Source organism: Arachis ipaensis, chromosome B10 (assembly GCF_059453495.1).
Source record: "Arachis ipaensis isolate K30076 ecotype BB chromosome B10, ASM5945349v1, whole genome shotgun sequence".
NCBI lineage: Eukaryota > Viridiplantae > Streptophyta > Magnoliopsida > Fabales > Fabaceae > Arachis > Arachis ipaensis.
Window position 1 is genome coordinate 131,790,989 of NC_142435.1, and position 17,389 is coordinate 131,808,377.

General features: G+C 36.2%; 1 protein-coding gene across 3 annotated transcripts; it reads left to right on the forward strand.

Annotated features, from left to right (window-relative positions):
- Positions 1 to 4,738: 4,738 nt before the first annotated feature.
- LOC107621071 (bromo-adjacent homology (BAH) domain-containing protein) lies at positions 4,739 to 16,589 on the forward strand. Of its 3 annotated transcripts, XM_088483109.1 has the most exons (14): positions 4,794 to 4,961; positions 5,098 to 5,197; positions 5,284 to 5,478; positions 6,764 to 6,932; positions 8,894 to 10,164; positions 13,622 to 13,648; positions 13,739 to 13,831; positions 14,095 to 14,173; positions 14,369 to 14,459; positions 15,003 to 15,108; positions 15,194 to 15,310; positions 15,404 to 15,488; positions 15,600 to 15,713; positions 16,110 to 16,589. In XM_088483109.1, exons 2-12 carry the CDS (start codon positions 5,156 to 5,158, stop codon positions 15,455 to 15,457), a joined length of 2,244 nt encoding a protein of 747 aa, XP_088339235.1. In that variant the 5' UTR covers positions 4,794 to 4,961; positions 5,098 to 5,155; the 3' UTR covers positions 15,458 to 15,488; positions 15,600 to 15,713; positions 16,110 to 16,589. The 3 variants fall into 3 exon arrangements, with proteins under 3 accessions (XP_088339227.1, XP_088339230.1, XP_088339235.1); XM_088483101.1 differs by having other exon boundaries at positions 4,739 to 4,961; positions 5,098 to 5,478; XM_088483104.1 differs by having other exon boundaries at positions 4,739 to 4,961; positions 5,098 to 5,478; positions 15,411 to 15,488.
- Positions 16,590 to 17,389: the final 800 nt, after the last annotated feature.

Here is a 17,389-nt window from a genome sequence, read left to right on the forward strand (position 1 = left end):
AAACCGGTGTATGATACCAACTTGCTGTCTTTTTTTCCTCCTATTTTTCTCTTCTTAGCATGTTATACTCTTCCAACATTTCCATTAGAGGTACCTACACAGATATTATTTTGCCAGCTATGATCAACGTAAAATCGAATGGAACCATACTAGAAAAAGTATGGCAATGAGAAAGTAAACTGTGCCAGTGTAAGAATGCTCAAATCATTGGTCAACATAACTGAAGCTAGAACTGTATAATATGATTTGTTTCTTGCAATTCTTTTAAGTTTTTTGTTATCATCTTGTGTGCTGCTATGGTGTGCTTTTTGTTACTCTGTTGGGTGTTTCTTGAAAATTTATCTATAGACAGTTATGCCATTACTCGATTAACTGTAAAACACATTTTGCAACTTCGCATTTTTCTTAAGTATCTAGAGGACTCACAATTGTGCCTATCCTCTGCCCAGATGCTTCTAATACTATGTTTAAGTGTCACGCATTTAACATTAGCCAACCTTTCTTCTAAGATTAGGTCCTAAATTCGAATCTACTTTTACACATGTATAGGGCTGGAAGTGAGCCAAGCTGAGTCGAGCCAGACAAAGCTCAAGCTCGGCTCACAAAAATTGAGCTTAGCTCACGGTTCGACTCATTAACAATCGAGCCTATTTCTTAAGCTCAAGCTCAGCTCATGGAAAGCTCACGAGTTGGCTCAAACTCACGAGCTGGCTCAAATAACTGGAACATAATCTATAGTTCTATATAAAAAATTATAATTTTAATATAACAAAATAAAAAACAATGCATCCATATATTTAACAAACTTAAAACATTACATCTTATAGTTATCAGCTATCAAGTTTTGAATATTTATTTGACAACTTAAATTGGTAATGTAATCTCCATAGAGCTATCTTCAACCTTAGACTTGTTTCTTAGGCCATAAAAAACTCGAAGCCAATCTCCTCCACAAATTAAAGCTTCAACTGTAGTCGGACTTAGAGAGGATCGAAATGTATCAATTACCCTTCCACCAGCACTAAAAGTTGACTCTGAAGCCACAGTTGAGATTGGAATAGCAAGAACATCAGCTGCCATTCTAGATAATATCCTATATTTTCCACGATTTACCTTCCACCATTCTAAAGCACTGAAGCTAGTTACATCATGTTCTCTTTGAAAATATTTTGGTTCATCCAAGTAAGTCTCTAACTCATATTTTAAAGCTGGAACTGCTTCTTCATCCTTTATAAAATTTATCATTATTGACCACCCAGTTTGTGAGGAGTTTGAACTTTGCATTGTAGAGTTGATACTACTTTCGCCACTTGCACTCAGTGAAGTTGATCCTTCTTGCTCGTTGGATAGAATGACATACTCTTGATATATTTCTGTCAAGATTTGATGCACCAATGTCATATTTCTTGTAGCTTCTTGCCCATATATCTGCTGAAAGCACATTTTAAGACCTGTCAATTTGCATCTGGGATCTAAAACAGTAGCAACAGCCATGAGAAGGTTACATTCACTCCAATATTTATCAAACTTCAGTTTCATTTTGGCAACCATTTCCTTGATGAAAAAAGGTCCACTATTAACAGCTTCATCCAAAATTAATTTAATGCGAAATACCTCAGCAAGATAAAGGTTGGCAGTAGGATATTCACTTCCAGATATGATATTGGTTGCACAATTGATCACTTGTAGAACTTCAACTATTTTTTCAACTTTATCCCATTCTTCGTGGTCAGGAAGATATCTATAATTTGGCTCACGATCTTGGAATCGAGGGAAGACTTCCTTAAAGTGCAATGCTGTAGATATCATTTGATAAGTTGAATTCCATCGTGTAGGACAGTCAAGAATCAATTTTCTCCCAGGAAGTTGCAATTGTTGAACAATCTCGGAGAATGTACACAACCTTGCCTTAGATTGATTGATAAATTTCACACTCTCACGTATATTTTCAATTGTTCCTGCTATTTCCCCCAATCCATCTTGAACAAGTAAGTTTAAGATGTGTGCACAACATCGCACATGAAACAACTTTCCTCCACAAAGCAATTTTCTATGCCTTGAAATCATGTCCTTCAATGTCCTTAAGCATGAGTCATTATAGGATGCATTATCTACAGATATAGAATAAATCTTTGATTCGATACCCCATTCAATAAGACATTTGAAAATGGCATCTGCAATATCAACACCACGTCGAGGTGGAGGAACATGAACAAAACTAAGAACTCGTTTTTGCAGTATCCAATTTGTATCAATGTAATGACCTATGATAACCATATACTCAATTTTCTGGTTCTGTGATTTCCACAAATCAGTAGTTAAACTGATTTTATTCACATCTTTTAAACTTGCCTTTAACTTCTTTTTTTCAGCTTCATATACTTTGAGACAATCATTTTTCAGCGTTTTTCTACCAATCTTCTCATAAGCTGTATTATTGCACTTCATCATCAATGAAAAACCAAATTCTTCAACAATGCTGAATGAATGCTCGTGCATCATTAACCAATGTGCAGTTGCTTCTCTTTGTCTTGCATGATCATACTTTCCACCAGGAGTTACTAACATAGGACCAATGACATTTGGATGCTCTGCTGAATCGCTTTGAGGGAAGTTCAATTTTTTTTTGTTTTGCCAACACCATTTTTCTATAGCCAGGACAATTGTTCTTCAAATGCCTATTCAATTGACTTGTAGCTTTTGAGTCAGTTATAGCATATTTTCTTTTGCAATGAACACATTGATTCTTCACAACCCCATTAGACAATTTCACTTCTTTAAAATATTGCCAGACAAAGGAGGTTTTCTTCCTTTTATTTTTGTGAATAACACCCTCATCTTCATTGTCTTTTACCTCTTCATCTTCTCCACTTTGATTTTCTCCTTCATTGTTGTCTAATGCTTCTGCTTCAAGTTCCACTTCTATTTCTGGTGATGATATTCCATCAATAGGAAGAAGTAGTTCTTCATTTTGTATATTATTTGCGTTTTCATTTGAAGCAGACACTAACAATTGATTTTCAAGTTCAGAAATTTCCATGATACTGTCAGTAAAAAAATAAATGTGTTGAACAATCAATAAAAAAAGAACTCCAAAGATTAAAAAAAATCAACGAAAAGAGAAAAATAAAAATTGAAAGAACATAAAAAATATAACTTACTTGATAATTGATTCCCAGAAAAAGAAAGATCAGACTTCAAAGTAATCGAATTTTTCAAAGTAGATCGATGAACAAACCAATTTGCTATTTGAGAGAATGAAGTAAATCAACGATTCACTGCAAGTCAAGAGATTTTCTTTTGGGAAAAACTCTTCCTACTCCTCTCTGGTTCTCTCTGTTCATTATCATTGACCAATGATCATTGTGATTTGTGATTTGTGAATTGTGAATATAAAGGTGCTCTGTACCGCTATACTATATTTCATGATTTTTATCCCTTTAGGTTTCTTTGTCTTTTGGTTTCTAATTTAATAAAAATCTAAATGAGTAGACCATATAATTAATTATAATTTCTATTCCCTAAAAAATAGAAACTAGGAACTTGATAAAAATTCATTTTGGGAACTCACAATTTTTTTGTATTGACAAACGAATAAATCAAAAGATATATATAAAATTATATATTATTACTTTAATGTGTATATATAATATTAAATATATATATATATATATATATATATATATATATATATATATATATATATATATATAATCGAGCTAGCTCACGAGCTAATGAGCTAAGCTTATCCAAGCTCAAGCTCGGCTCATTTAATTTATGAGCTCAATTCCAAGCTCAAGCTCGCGTCACCAGCTCACGAGCTCAGCTTATCGAGCTATTAACGAGCTGGCTTGACTCACTTCCAGCCCTACACATGCATCAATATATATTCTTGCAATACTTATTTTGCCCTTCTTTGGATGTTACATGTTCTGTGAATTTTAAAATGCTTCTCACTATTCCATTACACAATTAGACTGTGTAATATATACTTTTCAGATGCATCTTTTCTAGTATAAGAATAGTGTTTTAGAATGTAGGATATCTGACCTGATCATACAATAAAACTTTATTTCGTTCTTCTTTCGCAGGAGCTTCGGCTTCAGGATCTGCCACGAGAGCAACTTGGACTTCAGGCTTCCGGAAGAATTGATCGATGCGACTAGTGCCGGCAGGTGCAGGCTTATCAGCTTTTCTCCGTTCAATCAAAATGAGACATTGAAGCGACATATTACTAGCATTGAAGCGCTGGAACTATTATTGCCGTTCGATGGAAACGACACGCCGCCGTCACGACCTCCATTTACTGCATCCATCCTCTCTGCAAACCAGCAACTTCAACGTCTACCCAGGCCTATGACCCTCTGATTGTTGAACGCAACGTATTTATTGTCGAATTCAGGATTAGGGTTCAAACACTAAGGGACTGATTTGAATTGTTTTCACATAGTTACCTTGTCAGCAATAGCAAGACACACGTAGGTGTCTGCTACGATAGCAGTTAACATCACACGTTAGCAGACGTTAGCCAACTCATCGAAGGAGATGACAGAAGGACAAACGTGATTAATTCGAATATCTTTGGGGGACTATTTTGATTAAGTTTATTTTTTGAGAACTAAAATGGAGATCGAGTATCTTTTAAAGACGATTTTGAATATTAACTCATTTTCAAATGGTATGCGCTTACATACTATTAATATGCGGATAGTCAAAAAAAAAAAAAAAAAAAAATAGCGGATTAGATCCATAACCACTCTATTTATACGAGTCGAACATTGCAAATTGCGATTGTCTGTTGTTTCTTGCTAATGCAATTAGGGTTTTGCGATCCTGCAATTCGCCCTTCCCCCACCGCAACTTCACCGTCGGCGAGAAACAAAGCTCGCAGTCTCGGTTTACAGCACCATCGGAGAACTTCTGCACACTCCTAATATCTCGAATCCTCTACAATCCAAAAGGTACCCACGATTTTTTCTCAATTCGAAACAACACCGTTTTCCTTGCAGATATTGCCACTTTTCTTCTAAAATCGAACTCTCTTCGGTGAGTTTTCGCACGTTTTCAGTCCTCAAATTAGGTTTTCGAATTTTTCAGATTAGGAATTTTTCGGTGCGTAAAAACCCCATGGCCGCTGAAGAGCCTAGCAAATTAGATGATCCTGAATTTCAGTGGGGAAAAAAGAAAGGTGTTGGTGGTAAGAAGAAGGATGTACAATTTTACTCGTCTTTTACCTATGATGGTGTAGAATACACACTGTATGACTCTGTGTATCTCTACAAGGAGGGTGAACCTGAGCCTTATATCGGGAAGCTTATTAAGATATGGGAAACTGCTGATAAGGCAAAGAAAGTGAAGGTTCTGTGGTATTTCCGTCCGGGTGAGATTCGGAACTTTCTCGAAGGATGCGAGGTTGGCGGGAACGAGCTGTTCTTGGCGTGTGGAGATGGAGTAGGGCTTGCAAATCTAAATCCACTGGTAATTGGAACTTCCCTGTTTTGGTCTTTTCTGTTTTTATTACTAATTGTTGTGTGTGAGGTTTTGCAATGCTTTCTTGAGAAAATTGCAGAGCCTGATGGTGGGAATTGAGGTGGCTAGTATATAAGATTGAAGTGATGACTTAGTTTCTTTTGTTTGTGCTTCTATATTATCATTGTTGGAGTTGTGGTTGGCATCGGATTTTATGATAGTACTGTACTTGAATGTTTTCCCCCAATACTCTCTAATCTACTTTTTCATTATTATTATTATTTTTTGTTTTTGAGCTCTTCCTCTCGGGGAGGAGGGGATGGTTGGTGGTGGCAGGTGTATTCTGGCCAAACCATACCTTCGCTTTGTTGTTTGTTTTGCCTTTGTTTGTGTTTTAGTAGACTATATTTGCTAAGTGTTCTGGGGAAAAGTAGATTTTTGTCTGGTATCTTATATCTCTGTCTTGTGGCAATTGTCAAATGGGGCTGCAAAAGTCCCACTCGTGTTGCATTGGTTTTCATTGTGCTAATTTTACCAGAGCTAGGCTCCCCAACCTCCCCCCCCCCCCTCTTCTTCTCTTTCATTTTTCTCTCTCTCCTATATCAATCAAGAGTTTGAAGTCTAAAGGTCCTTTTAAGACAAATCATTTATATGGACTGATGTGCTCAATACGTAATTAATACCAATGACATGTAGGTTTGAAGGCCACATAAGGCTATCTCCCGTTATGTATATGTGTTATGTATTGGGTGACTTCATAATGATTCCACATATGTTTTTGCATTGTCTTGTAGTTGTTTCATGAAAAACTTTGTTTGGTATCTTTGGTGAGTGCTGGGTGTGTGCTGCGATATAGATTGATTTCTCTTGACTAGGATTTCTTTTCTTTGTGGGAGTAGGAAAGAGTGAAAACCTTTGTGACATTAGGCAATATACATCACTATGGTTGAGTACAATTCATGCATTATCACAGGTTTTTCGGACAATCATGTTTTATGGAATAAGATTGGACATTTGGCATCTATTTGTTGTAAAACTCATGATTTGTTTAGAGGACTTTCCCCCAGGCATGTCAAGAGATTGGAAAGCTATGCATAATTGAGAACTTATTTTCTTATATATTTTTGTTGGTTCTTGTATAGAGGACTTCCTCCCATCTACTTATATTATTCTTCTTTCAGTTTTAATGATATTATTCTTTTATAAAATAAAATAAAGCTCATTTTTTTAATCTAGGATCTTCTAACTTCAATTGAAATGGCTGGGTATTTGCATATTTTGTATGTCATATCAGGAAGCTATTGTTGGCAAATGCAATGTTCTTTGCATTTTGAAGGATAGCAGGAATCCACAGCCATCAAATGAAGAACTACATCTGGCTGAATTTGTATTCTATCGATTCTTTGATGTAGGGCAGAGAAAAGTATTGGATAAGATAGATGATATGATTGCTGGAGTTGAAGGTTTGTTAACTTATTTCTTTATTATTTATTTCCAAAAACTCTCATGGTTTTAAGATAAAATTACACTTACATCTGGTATGTTTATGGCCTTGTTGCACGCTTCCATATGAAATGCATTTTAAAATACCTGTGTGGATATATAATAAAAAAGGATAAAGTATACTTTTCGTTCTTGAAGTTTTTGAAAACTTTTCAAAATTACCCTAACTTTTAATTTGATTCAATTTTATCCCTAATGTTTGAAATACTTTTCAATTCTACTGTTAATTGTTTTACAATCAACAATCAGTCATTTTTTTTTTTCAAATTTACCCTTAATTATCCATTCCAATCCTAACTCAACCCCAACCAAACCCAAACCCAAAAGCAAAACCCAGCCAACCAAAACCCTATCCCTTTCCCACAACACCACCTAAGTTGTCCCCATCACCCCTTCCTTGATCATCCCTGCCACCCCCATTACAATCGCACTACCCGCACCTCCACATTAACCCCACCATGCACCTCACTATTTATCGCACTACCTACACCTGATCCTATCTCACCGATATACCTCGCTACCTACTCGCACCTCACCATTGCACTAACCCCATCGGCGCACCATTGCAACACAAGCATTCAACAACAATAGAGATGACAAGCATTCAACAACAATAATAGAGATGAGAGACAAAAAGAAATTGAAGTAAGAAAGAGACCAAATCAGAGGGGAAAAGAAGAAAAAGTGATGGAGGTTGCAACAAAGAGAAAGCACGCCTGAGGAGGAGGGAGGGAGAGGTGGCCGTGGAGCTGGCTCGTCACCCCAAACCTCTATTGCATTGTCACTATCCTTGTCCTCCACGGCACCATTGGTGTCGATATTTCTTCCTTCTCAACAGCACCCCCGTCTCAAAGGGACTCCAAGATCTCTCAATCTCTCTCCATTTGCCTTTGCCTTTGCCTTGATCTAGTTTTTCTTTCCTTTTTTAGGAAAAGAAAATCCAAATGCTTATGTGGTGGTTGTCATTGAAGGATGAGGTGTTGGTGAGTTTATGATGATGGTGACTTTTGAGGTGATCATTGGTGGAGTCTATTGGTGGTAAGCGTGAGGTGAAAGAGGGCGGTGGTGACGGGGAATGTTATGGTAGTGACAGGGAATGTTATGGTAGTGATGGAGGAGGAGGAAGGTCGGAGTAGAGGGGTTGGCAGTGGTGGAAGCAAAAGGAAAAGGGGGGAGGGTTTGGGGTTTGGGTGGTTGGGTTTGGGGTTTGGTTGGTTGGGTTTTTGATTTGGGTTTGGGTTTGACTAGTTGTTGACCATAAAAAAAATTCACGATAAGGGTAGAATTGAAACTTATTTCAAACGTTAGGGATAAAATTGAATCAAATTAAACATTAATGGATACTTTTGATAATTTTAAAAAATTTCAACAATAAAAAATATATTTTACCATAATTTTTTTTGTTGAAAAAATAGCCTTTATCATTGTACTATACAATTGATATTGCAGTTATTAAGTTTGGTTTTTTAGTCTCATTAGAGTAATATTTGAAAAAATGTTCAAAAGTTGTAAAACTTGAATAGTTAAAATTTCTCTTAAATTTATGTTGAATGTTATTGTTGTGTATGTTGAATTTTAGTTATGCTTGAGACTCATCTTGATATAGATACAGAGTAAGTAAAGAAAGATGCCATTATTGGAAAAGTAGAGACTCTTAAGTTTTCAATGATTGGAATGTTAATGAAAAGCCTTAACTTTTCATTTAACACCTTATTTGATTCCTTAACAAATGATTTAGGATGCGTGTTAGTGAAATTCCTTTTGTTTTTATGTTTAAAATTGAAGTTTCAAATTATTGTGTTTTTCCTTTGTTTATAAATTTCAATGAATTGATTTTGACCATAAATCATATGTAGTAAGTGTAATACTTCATAGTTTTCAATTTGAGTATCTTATCTAGTCGTTTCTCTAATTGTTGCAGTTAAACATATTTTTAACAATTTAGATAGACAAAAGCCTATTGGTAATGCAAAACTTGGGTTAGACAAGCCAGGAATTAGTGGGAACATTCTGAATGATAAATCAAATGACAAGTCTTTGAACACATTCGATAGGGAAAATGATGTTTCCAAGCCTTTGTTGGGCGGAAAATCTAACCCGTTTATAAAGGAAGAAAATGATACTAATGAGGCTTTCCAAACGATTGCTAATGACGAGATCAAGCCAAAACCTAATGTTCAAAAAAATGGCTTTTCAAAGTTGAAGCAAAACTCATCACTTGAAATACGGGACAATTCTACGGGTGGTGTCATCTCAGGGGAAGAAGCTAAGACAATCTCAATTGAGAAAATGATTCCAAGGGCAAAGGTTGATTCAGAAAAGGGTGCATTGAAGCTTGTTAAGGGTATTACTGGACAATCTAAGAAGGGATTGGCGGAGGATGTTGCTCCGCGAAAGGGAAAAAACGATGTTTTGGGCGAAGTTTCAAAAACAAAGATGGAGGATAATGTGCCAAATGGCAATGATGTGAATATAGCTTTGACTTCGAAGGAGAAATATAGACTACAACGAGCAAATGATTGTTGTGATGTTGAGGATGGCCCTTCCAAGAAGTTAAAGATAGATGCTAAACTCTCAAAGCCTGATAGTGACAAGTTCCGTGAAGAATCTCCTGGAATTACTCCAACGGTGGAAGCCAATCTAGATCACCATCCAACAAAAGTTATTCGAAGACCCAATATTGATGATGAGCCTCGCAAGAAGTTAAAGACAAATGAGAAAAACTCAAAAACCTCCAATGACAAGTTTCAAAAAGAATCTCCTAGAGTTACTCCAACTGTGGAACCCAACGTAGATTGCGATGCAGAAGAAGTGAATCAAAGGCCTTATGTTGAGGATGGCCCTTCCAAGAATTTAAAGACAACTGAGAAACTCCCAAAACCCCCAAGCGACAAGTTTCAAAAAGAATCTCCCGGAGTTACTCCAAGGCCGTATGTTGAGGTTGGCCCTTCCAAGAAGTTAAAGACAACTGAGAAACTCTCAAAACCCCCAAGTGACAAGTTTCAAAAAGAATCTCCCGGAGTTACTCCAAGGCCGTATGTTGAGGATGGCCCTTCCAAGAAGTTAAAGACTACTGAGAAACTCTCAAAACCCCCAAGCGACAAGTTTCGAAAGGAATCTCCCAGAGTTTCTCCATCTGAGGAACCCAAGTTGGATTGCAATGTAGCCGAAGTGACTAGAAGACCCGATGTTGTAAGTTGCATTCCAAGTATTCTCTTTATCTTGATTGTTCTTGTTCCTTGGACACAACTCAAAAATCTTATTCCTTTATCTCATGCTCAGATGAATCATATAATGCTTTGAAAAATTGACCGAGAATTGGGGTACCTGTGAGTCTATCTTGATTTTGTTTGAGCATAAATCAAAAGCTCCTCCGTAGTACGATCTTTTGTCCGTTAGTTTAAATATAAAAGTTGTAGAAATAAGTTAACCCATTCATAGTGCTTCGCTATTGCATAAGTTGTGTCTCTTGTTAATGTCTCTATAGCCTTCTTGTTAAGAAAGACACAAATACACTAATTCAGTGTCTTTGGACACAGGGTCTTTGTCTTTGTCTCATCTTCCAAACATGGTTTTCTGTCTTAGTGTCCTGTGCTTGTAAACAAACATAGCTCTGGAGAACAATGCGATCCTTGTCAATGGAACTGGTAACAGTAACGTCCAATTCACGATTAGAGAAGCAAAGGGGGACAAAGAGGAGAGTTCTATATGAGATAAAGTAAGAGAGGAGAGGAAAATATCTTGGAATAATAGAAAAGCTTTGAAGGTCAATTGTGCAATCTCCATCACTATAACTACCTAATACAAGCTTATGTGTGACAATCAGTAGAGTACCTGATGGGGAATTTCGATTGTTATTGGTGGAGTTGAAACCCATTTTGGCCCCTGAAATTTTCGACCGGCCTCAATTTCGACCCCCAGATTTATAGTTATCCAATTAACACCCCCCAAATATTGGATTGTGCCCCACGCTTCCCCCCGTAGCTATCTCCGTTAACGGAGATTTGATGTAGTAGGTTAAGTTGACAGAGTGTGTATCCACGTGACACCCAGCTTGGTAGAATGGATATGTGATGAGTGAATGATGTGGCAAAAGTTGAATGAACTCAATTTGCAACCCTCTTTTCCCAATATGTTCGAGACTTCGCTGGAGAAATTGAGTTCATTCAACTTTTGCCACGTCATTCACTCATCACACATCCATTCTAGCAAGTTGGGTGCCACGTGGATACACACTTTGTCAACTTAACGTGCCACATCAGATCTCCGTTAACAGAGATAGCTACAGGGGTAAACCTGGGATACAATCTAATATTTGAGGGTGTTAATTGGGTAATTATAAATTTGGGGGTCGAAATTGAGTCCGGTCGAAAATTTCAGGGGCCAAAATGGGTTTCAACTCGTTACTGGTGGCTATGGGGCATATTTGTGTTTACCTTCCTTTGGTGAACAATTGAAGAAGTCATAAAAGAAATATTGGGAGATGTGATGCGAGAATATGAGAACCTAGGATTAGATGGAGAAGAGATTGTAAACATACTAAGCATTTTGTGTATGTCAAAAAATGAAAGAATACAGTTGAATATTTTGGAAATTGGGATATTCTCCCAAGTTCATGAAGTGCCAAGCCTTACAAGTTACAATTTGGGGAACTCCCTAGTGTCCCTCCCTTGGCAATTTTGAATATTCTCTTTATCTAGATGGGAGAGTTGGATACGAAACTCTTCCTCAAGCCCTTAACTAGATGCTCCATGTGTACCTCGACAACACATAGTTATATATATATATATATATATATATCCTTGGAGTTTAAAAGCTTTTGTAATCAAATCCCTACTAACTAGGGCTGGCAATACTTATCTTATTTGTGTGTACCCAACTCATTCCAAATCGGTCGGGTCAGGTCTCGACCCAATACGCTGTCAAGCGGGCTGATAGTAAATAGGGTTTTGTTGCGGAGTGGGTATGGTTTGGGTTTCGGGTGAACCTTCTATGACCAACCGGCATCCTCTATTGTATATATAAATAATATAAATAAATATTTATATATTATGAGTAATGTTTGTGTAATATTAAGTTTTATCCTCGTACCTAGTTTGTTTATTAATCTTTTTGTATTCAATTTTATAATTATTATGTGTTTGTGGATGCTTATAATTATGTTAAAGGTTAAATATGTGATGTAAGTTGGAATGATATTTAGAAAATGTGTTTGGCCAGGTAGGGTTGGATACTTGGATTTGGTAGATAGACTTCGGGTAAGTTTTGGGTGTGGTTTTTTCTAAACCTGCATAGAGTAGGGCAGGTTTAGAAACACATGAGATTGTGTTGGTAGGGTTTGGATAGAGGTTCAACCATACCTAACCCTATCCATTGCAAGCCGTCGCTGACGTTTGACATTCAATTTATACTAAATTTAGTCCATACATTTTTACACAATTTTTAAATTAGTCACTACAATTGAAAATGTTATTTCAGTTGGGTCCTTGCAATTTGACCAAATTGATAGGCAACGGTTAGCTAAGACTTGTTTACAAACGTTTTTAAACTCGTAGGTACCTAGGTACATAATTTTAAACTTAAGAACCTTTTGACAAATTGAGTTAAATTATAAGGACCTTAGGAAGTGACTAGTGAACTCTAGCATGAAAGTGAAAATTGGGGAAGTTCCACATCACAAATCAAGAATTAAGTATCTTAATTGCATTACCCAAAATGGGGAGATTGGGAGAGCAATGAATCATCGGATTCAAGACTTCAGCTCTTCTCTCCTCAGGTGCGTGGTGATGCATCAAGCTCCTCGCAACGATTCTGCCTCCGGCAACAATGGTTGTCATCTGGGCTGGGTGTCAGGCACGTGACGACGGTTCTGCCTCTTGCGGTGACCTTGAGAATGAGAGGTGGAAACAGTGAGAGGGGATGAGGGTGGAGGAGAGAGGGAGAGGGAGAAAGAGTGATGGTACGGAGAAGAGGATTAGGCGTTAGGGCTTCTCGGTAACGTATATATACACACACACACAATAGGCGTATTTTTTACATTTCTTATATGCGGGTATTATACGGGTCCCATGGGCCTCACTCCCTGCCCCGCCCCGTTTATTTCTTGGGCCCCATCCTGCCCCCCTGCGAGTGAAAAGAAATCCCCAAATCCATCCCCCGGCCGGTAAACCCGCCGGGGGAAATTGCCATGCCTAGAGATGATGGTGTTAATTAATTCATAAGCTTATCTTACTTGATGGAAAGAAAGCATTCTTGTTCTAATTAGGAAGCTTTATATGTTGTGTCTGATTTCAAGCCTTTCGTGTTTCTTGGTGTTCATAGTAGTTATATTATTATTGTCTATTAAGTTTTATATTTCATATGGTTCTTTCCCTTATTTTTGTGTCATTTGTTATAATTGTTCGGAAATCCAGAGCAACTTTTTGCTGTACATGGCATGGAACTATCATTAGTGTGTAATGCTTTTAAGTAGCATTGGATATGTAGTTTGAACATATGGTTCAAGTAGGATGATGATTAAGGACACTTTATTACTTGGAGATTTGTTTTGGTGGTCTGAATGGAATAGAAAATGTAAGGTTTTTCATTTAATAATTCTTATACTCTTTTATTATTTATTTATTTAATTTAATTTTTCACTTGGTGACAGGATAGGAGCAAGTGGTTTAAGGAAATTGTAAGTTCCTTTTCACTCTTTACCTTATTCAACAAATCTGGAGTTACTTGAATTTGCTTATATAATTGACGGTTCTTATACTTTTTTCAGCCTTGGGAAGAAAGAATGAAAACTGCTCATGAACGAGGAAAACTTGTGCTACTTGAAAATTTGGATCCATCTTTAACATCAGAACAAGTACAAGTAATAATTGTTCCAACTTTCTATATTATTTTAGGATAGAGTTTGATTTAGGATGAGTGATAATTTACTTGCATGTATGCAATTTAATTATGGATTTGGGGTTTCTAAATAGATGTGCTTCTGTATCATATCGAATTGTTAGTTGATATATGCTTTTCTTGTCTTTATAATATGCTGTGTCATCTACTTTTTCATCCAGTTCTGTTTTTCTTATTAAGTGTTCTATCAACCTCTGATTTTGATATTTTTGTTCTAAAACACAGGATATCATTTTTCAAGGCTTTAAAGAAAGTTGCACTGCACACATGATCCAGAAAACCGCGTGTGCTAGCCCTCATTCTGGTTAGGACTAGTCCTCAGTCATCCTTTTCCCATAAGCTTTCTAGACATATGAATACATTAGTCTCTTTAGGAATTGTACATTCATGTATTTCAGGATTTTTCCCCCTTCCATTATCAAGTGACAGAATACCTCCTCCCCCAAATAAAATGATCTATATGCAATTAATAATGAAATGATGTTTTTTTATGATGTAGGTCAAGCTTTTGTTATATTTAAAAAAAAGGAAACAGCAGATATGGTTGTTAAAAAATTACAGGAGGATTCTCTATTAATGTCAAATGGCTGGTATGTGCAAAGCTCGATCCGGATGAAAATTTTCCTTTTCATTTTTCTCTGTTATGCGTTGATCTATAGGCATGATCTATAATGATTTTGTGTGTGTGTATTTGAGTTTTCTCACTATACTAGGTTTTGGGTGTTGTCTCAAACTATTGCCTCTATATTCTAGAGTTAATATGGGGATGTAGGGGCCTTTTTTTATATTTTCTCATTCTCAAATCCAATTCCACCACCTCATTTCTACCCACTTCTCTCTCTCTCTCTCTCTCTCTCTCTCTCTCTCTCTTTCTCTCTCTCTCTCTCTCTCACACACACACACACACACACACGCCCCACATCATTGTGTAAAGAGCTCTGTATATTAGCCATTCCCTTCAACTATAATGGCTAGAAACGCAAACCATGATAAACAAGTAACTTCATGGAGATCTGGGAGTTAAAATCTCATAGTTGTAAAATGTTGTCGGCTCAAATTTTTTAAATTTTGCTTGATTTGCTAGCTATTTCTTTTAATCTTTTACCTGAGCTTTTGATTTTGTTGCTTTGTAGCCCACTTGTTGGAAGCATTGGGCGTCCTTGCTTTCCAGGGAAGAAGCCAGCATTTTATGGTCATTATTTTCTAGATCAAAGTCGAATGCTGCAACAACGTGAAATGGTGAAGTATCCATTTTTTTGTGCCTATTGGTTGCTAAATTTTGGGTCATTTTCATTTAATAGGCAATCTGGATTTTCATATGCAGAAAAATGCTGTATCTACTTCACATTGCTCACAGCCCAACAATATTGAATATGATATGGCTATGGATTGGTGCTTACTACAAAAAAGAGCAGAAAAAGCATGGTCAATATTATATCAGGTATATACGTTCAGGTTAATGCCTGAAATCATCTTCATTTATGCCTTTTGTATTGTATATTGATCGTTTATTGTCATGTTTTTATTCCATAAGCATCAAGGTGATGAATTGAGGAAGCTGAAAGCCAAGCTGAAAACTAAAATCTAAATGTCCTGGAATATCTTTTGTTGTTTTCTCGGTAAGTTCTCATGTCTCAATGTATTTTTGTTCTTTGTATCTTATCCTGTAGCTTTTTCAGGCTTGAATATTTTTTTACTGGTACTCATTCTTCTAATACCTTCTATCTCAGTTTGCGGAGTATCGCAACAAGGATGAGAGCATTTCATTCGGCAACGAAATTATTTTGGTAGATCTTAAATTATGGTCTCAAGATCCTTATGGAATCAATCATTTTTGGCATCTGGTAAGTTTTCATTTGCTACTGATCTGAGTATCATTTATTTTTTTTTAATATTAGATCACTTTGTTGTTTGTTTTCTCCTTTCAGTTTGTGACTAATTGTAGTTGTTGGTTAGTTTAGCGGCATTTTATATTTTATTGTTGGTGATATCCTATTGGTTCTTTTTATCATTCTTTGGTTATGATAGTTGGATAGCTGGGTTTCTTTTTATCATTCACTTTTATGCAACTTGTCAGGTTACAGAAACCGATCACAGTAAGGTTTTAGACATGGTAATCGTACATGTAGAAATATGTTGCCGAATTGTGTGTTTCTTACCTGCATATATTGAGACAGTCAAGAATGTTAATTTTTGAAGCTTAATCCTCCTTTCTCTCTCTCTTTTTTTCTGGGATGCAGAAACAGCTTCGTTGAGGCAGTGGCATGCAGTTCAGCAGTTGTGAATATTATTTTCTTGGAGTTCGGCTCCGGAACCAAGTCAAAGAACAGTTGTTCCGCCTTCTATTGCGACTCCAAGCAAGCTGATAGATTTTTTGCAAGTTTAGATCGTCTTGAAGTAAGGAAATTTAAGTTTGTTAAGTGATCAAGTGAGGGGATAATACTATCGGATTGATAACATACCATCATAAATGGATCTCTCACCAAATGATTCGTTAGTTATCCCTTTATAAATAGCTAGGGTTTAGTTCAGTTACAATCTGTCAATTTTCCTGTGTTCTCTCACTTGTCATCTGTGTGTAGATTTGGCATTTATATTTGAAGATACAAACTGTTGGCATTTTGCCAGTTAATTAATTCAGGGGACCTACAAGTCTCAGCCACAACCCAATTGTCACCATACATTTTATTGGGTAATGCTATGAGGAAAGTTTTGGTGAAGAGTGAAGATTGTATTTTTTGGGATAAAAGAAAACTACTTTTTCTAAATTAATTAAAAACTCTTAATTTTACTTTTTGTCAAAGAAATCCTCCTTTTCTAGGTCATAATAGAACACACTACATTACTTGCCTATGATGCAGGGACAGGGACTCGACATAGGACACGCAAAACAAACCATTTTTAAAATTTTATAAGATACGAAAATATGTTTATATATAAAATAAAGTATTTTTAGGTAAATTATAATTATATTTTGATATTTTATTAATATTAAAATATAAATTAATTTTGTAATTATTTTTAATTATTTAAAATATTATATTGTTCTTAAATTTATTTCAAGAATAATAAAGTTAGATATGTTTTAGGTGTGTTTAAGTGTATGCGAAAAAGAATAATGTATTTGAAATGTGTCCAATACGTAAATATAATAATGTGTCCAATGCGTAGCTTTATAGATATTTACATTTTGGATCAGTTGGTTAGGTGTATTGTCTGTTATTCTGCCGCGTAGGTTTTAGTAGTCTAAAATAAAAGGACTTTTCTGTTTGAGTGCAAATTACGTTGAATGCTTTTGGTACAGATTTTACTTGGATCTCATATTGAATTCCAAAGGAAATTATTTTGCATGTTGTTCCTAAAAGCATCTTACAATTTATTCAGCATCATTTTGGGAACAAACAACAACAACAAAGTCTTGTCCCACTAAGTGGGGTCGGCTACATGAATCAAACGACGCTATTGTGCTCTGTCATGTATCATGTCTACAGAGAGACCGTTTATATGTAGGTCTCGTTTG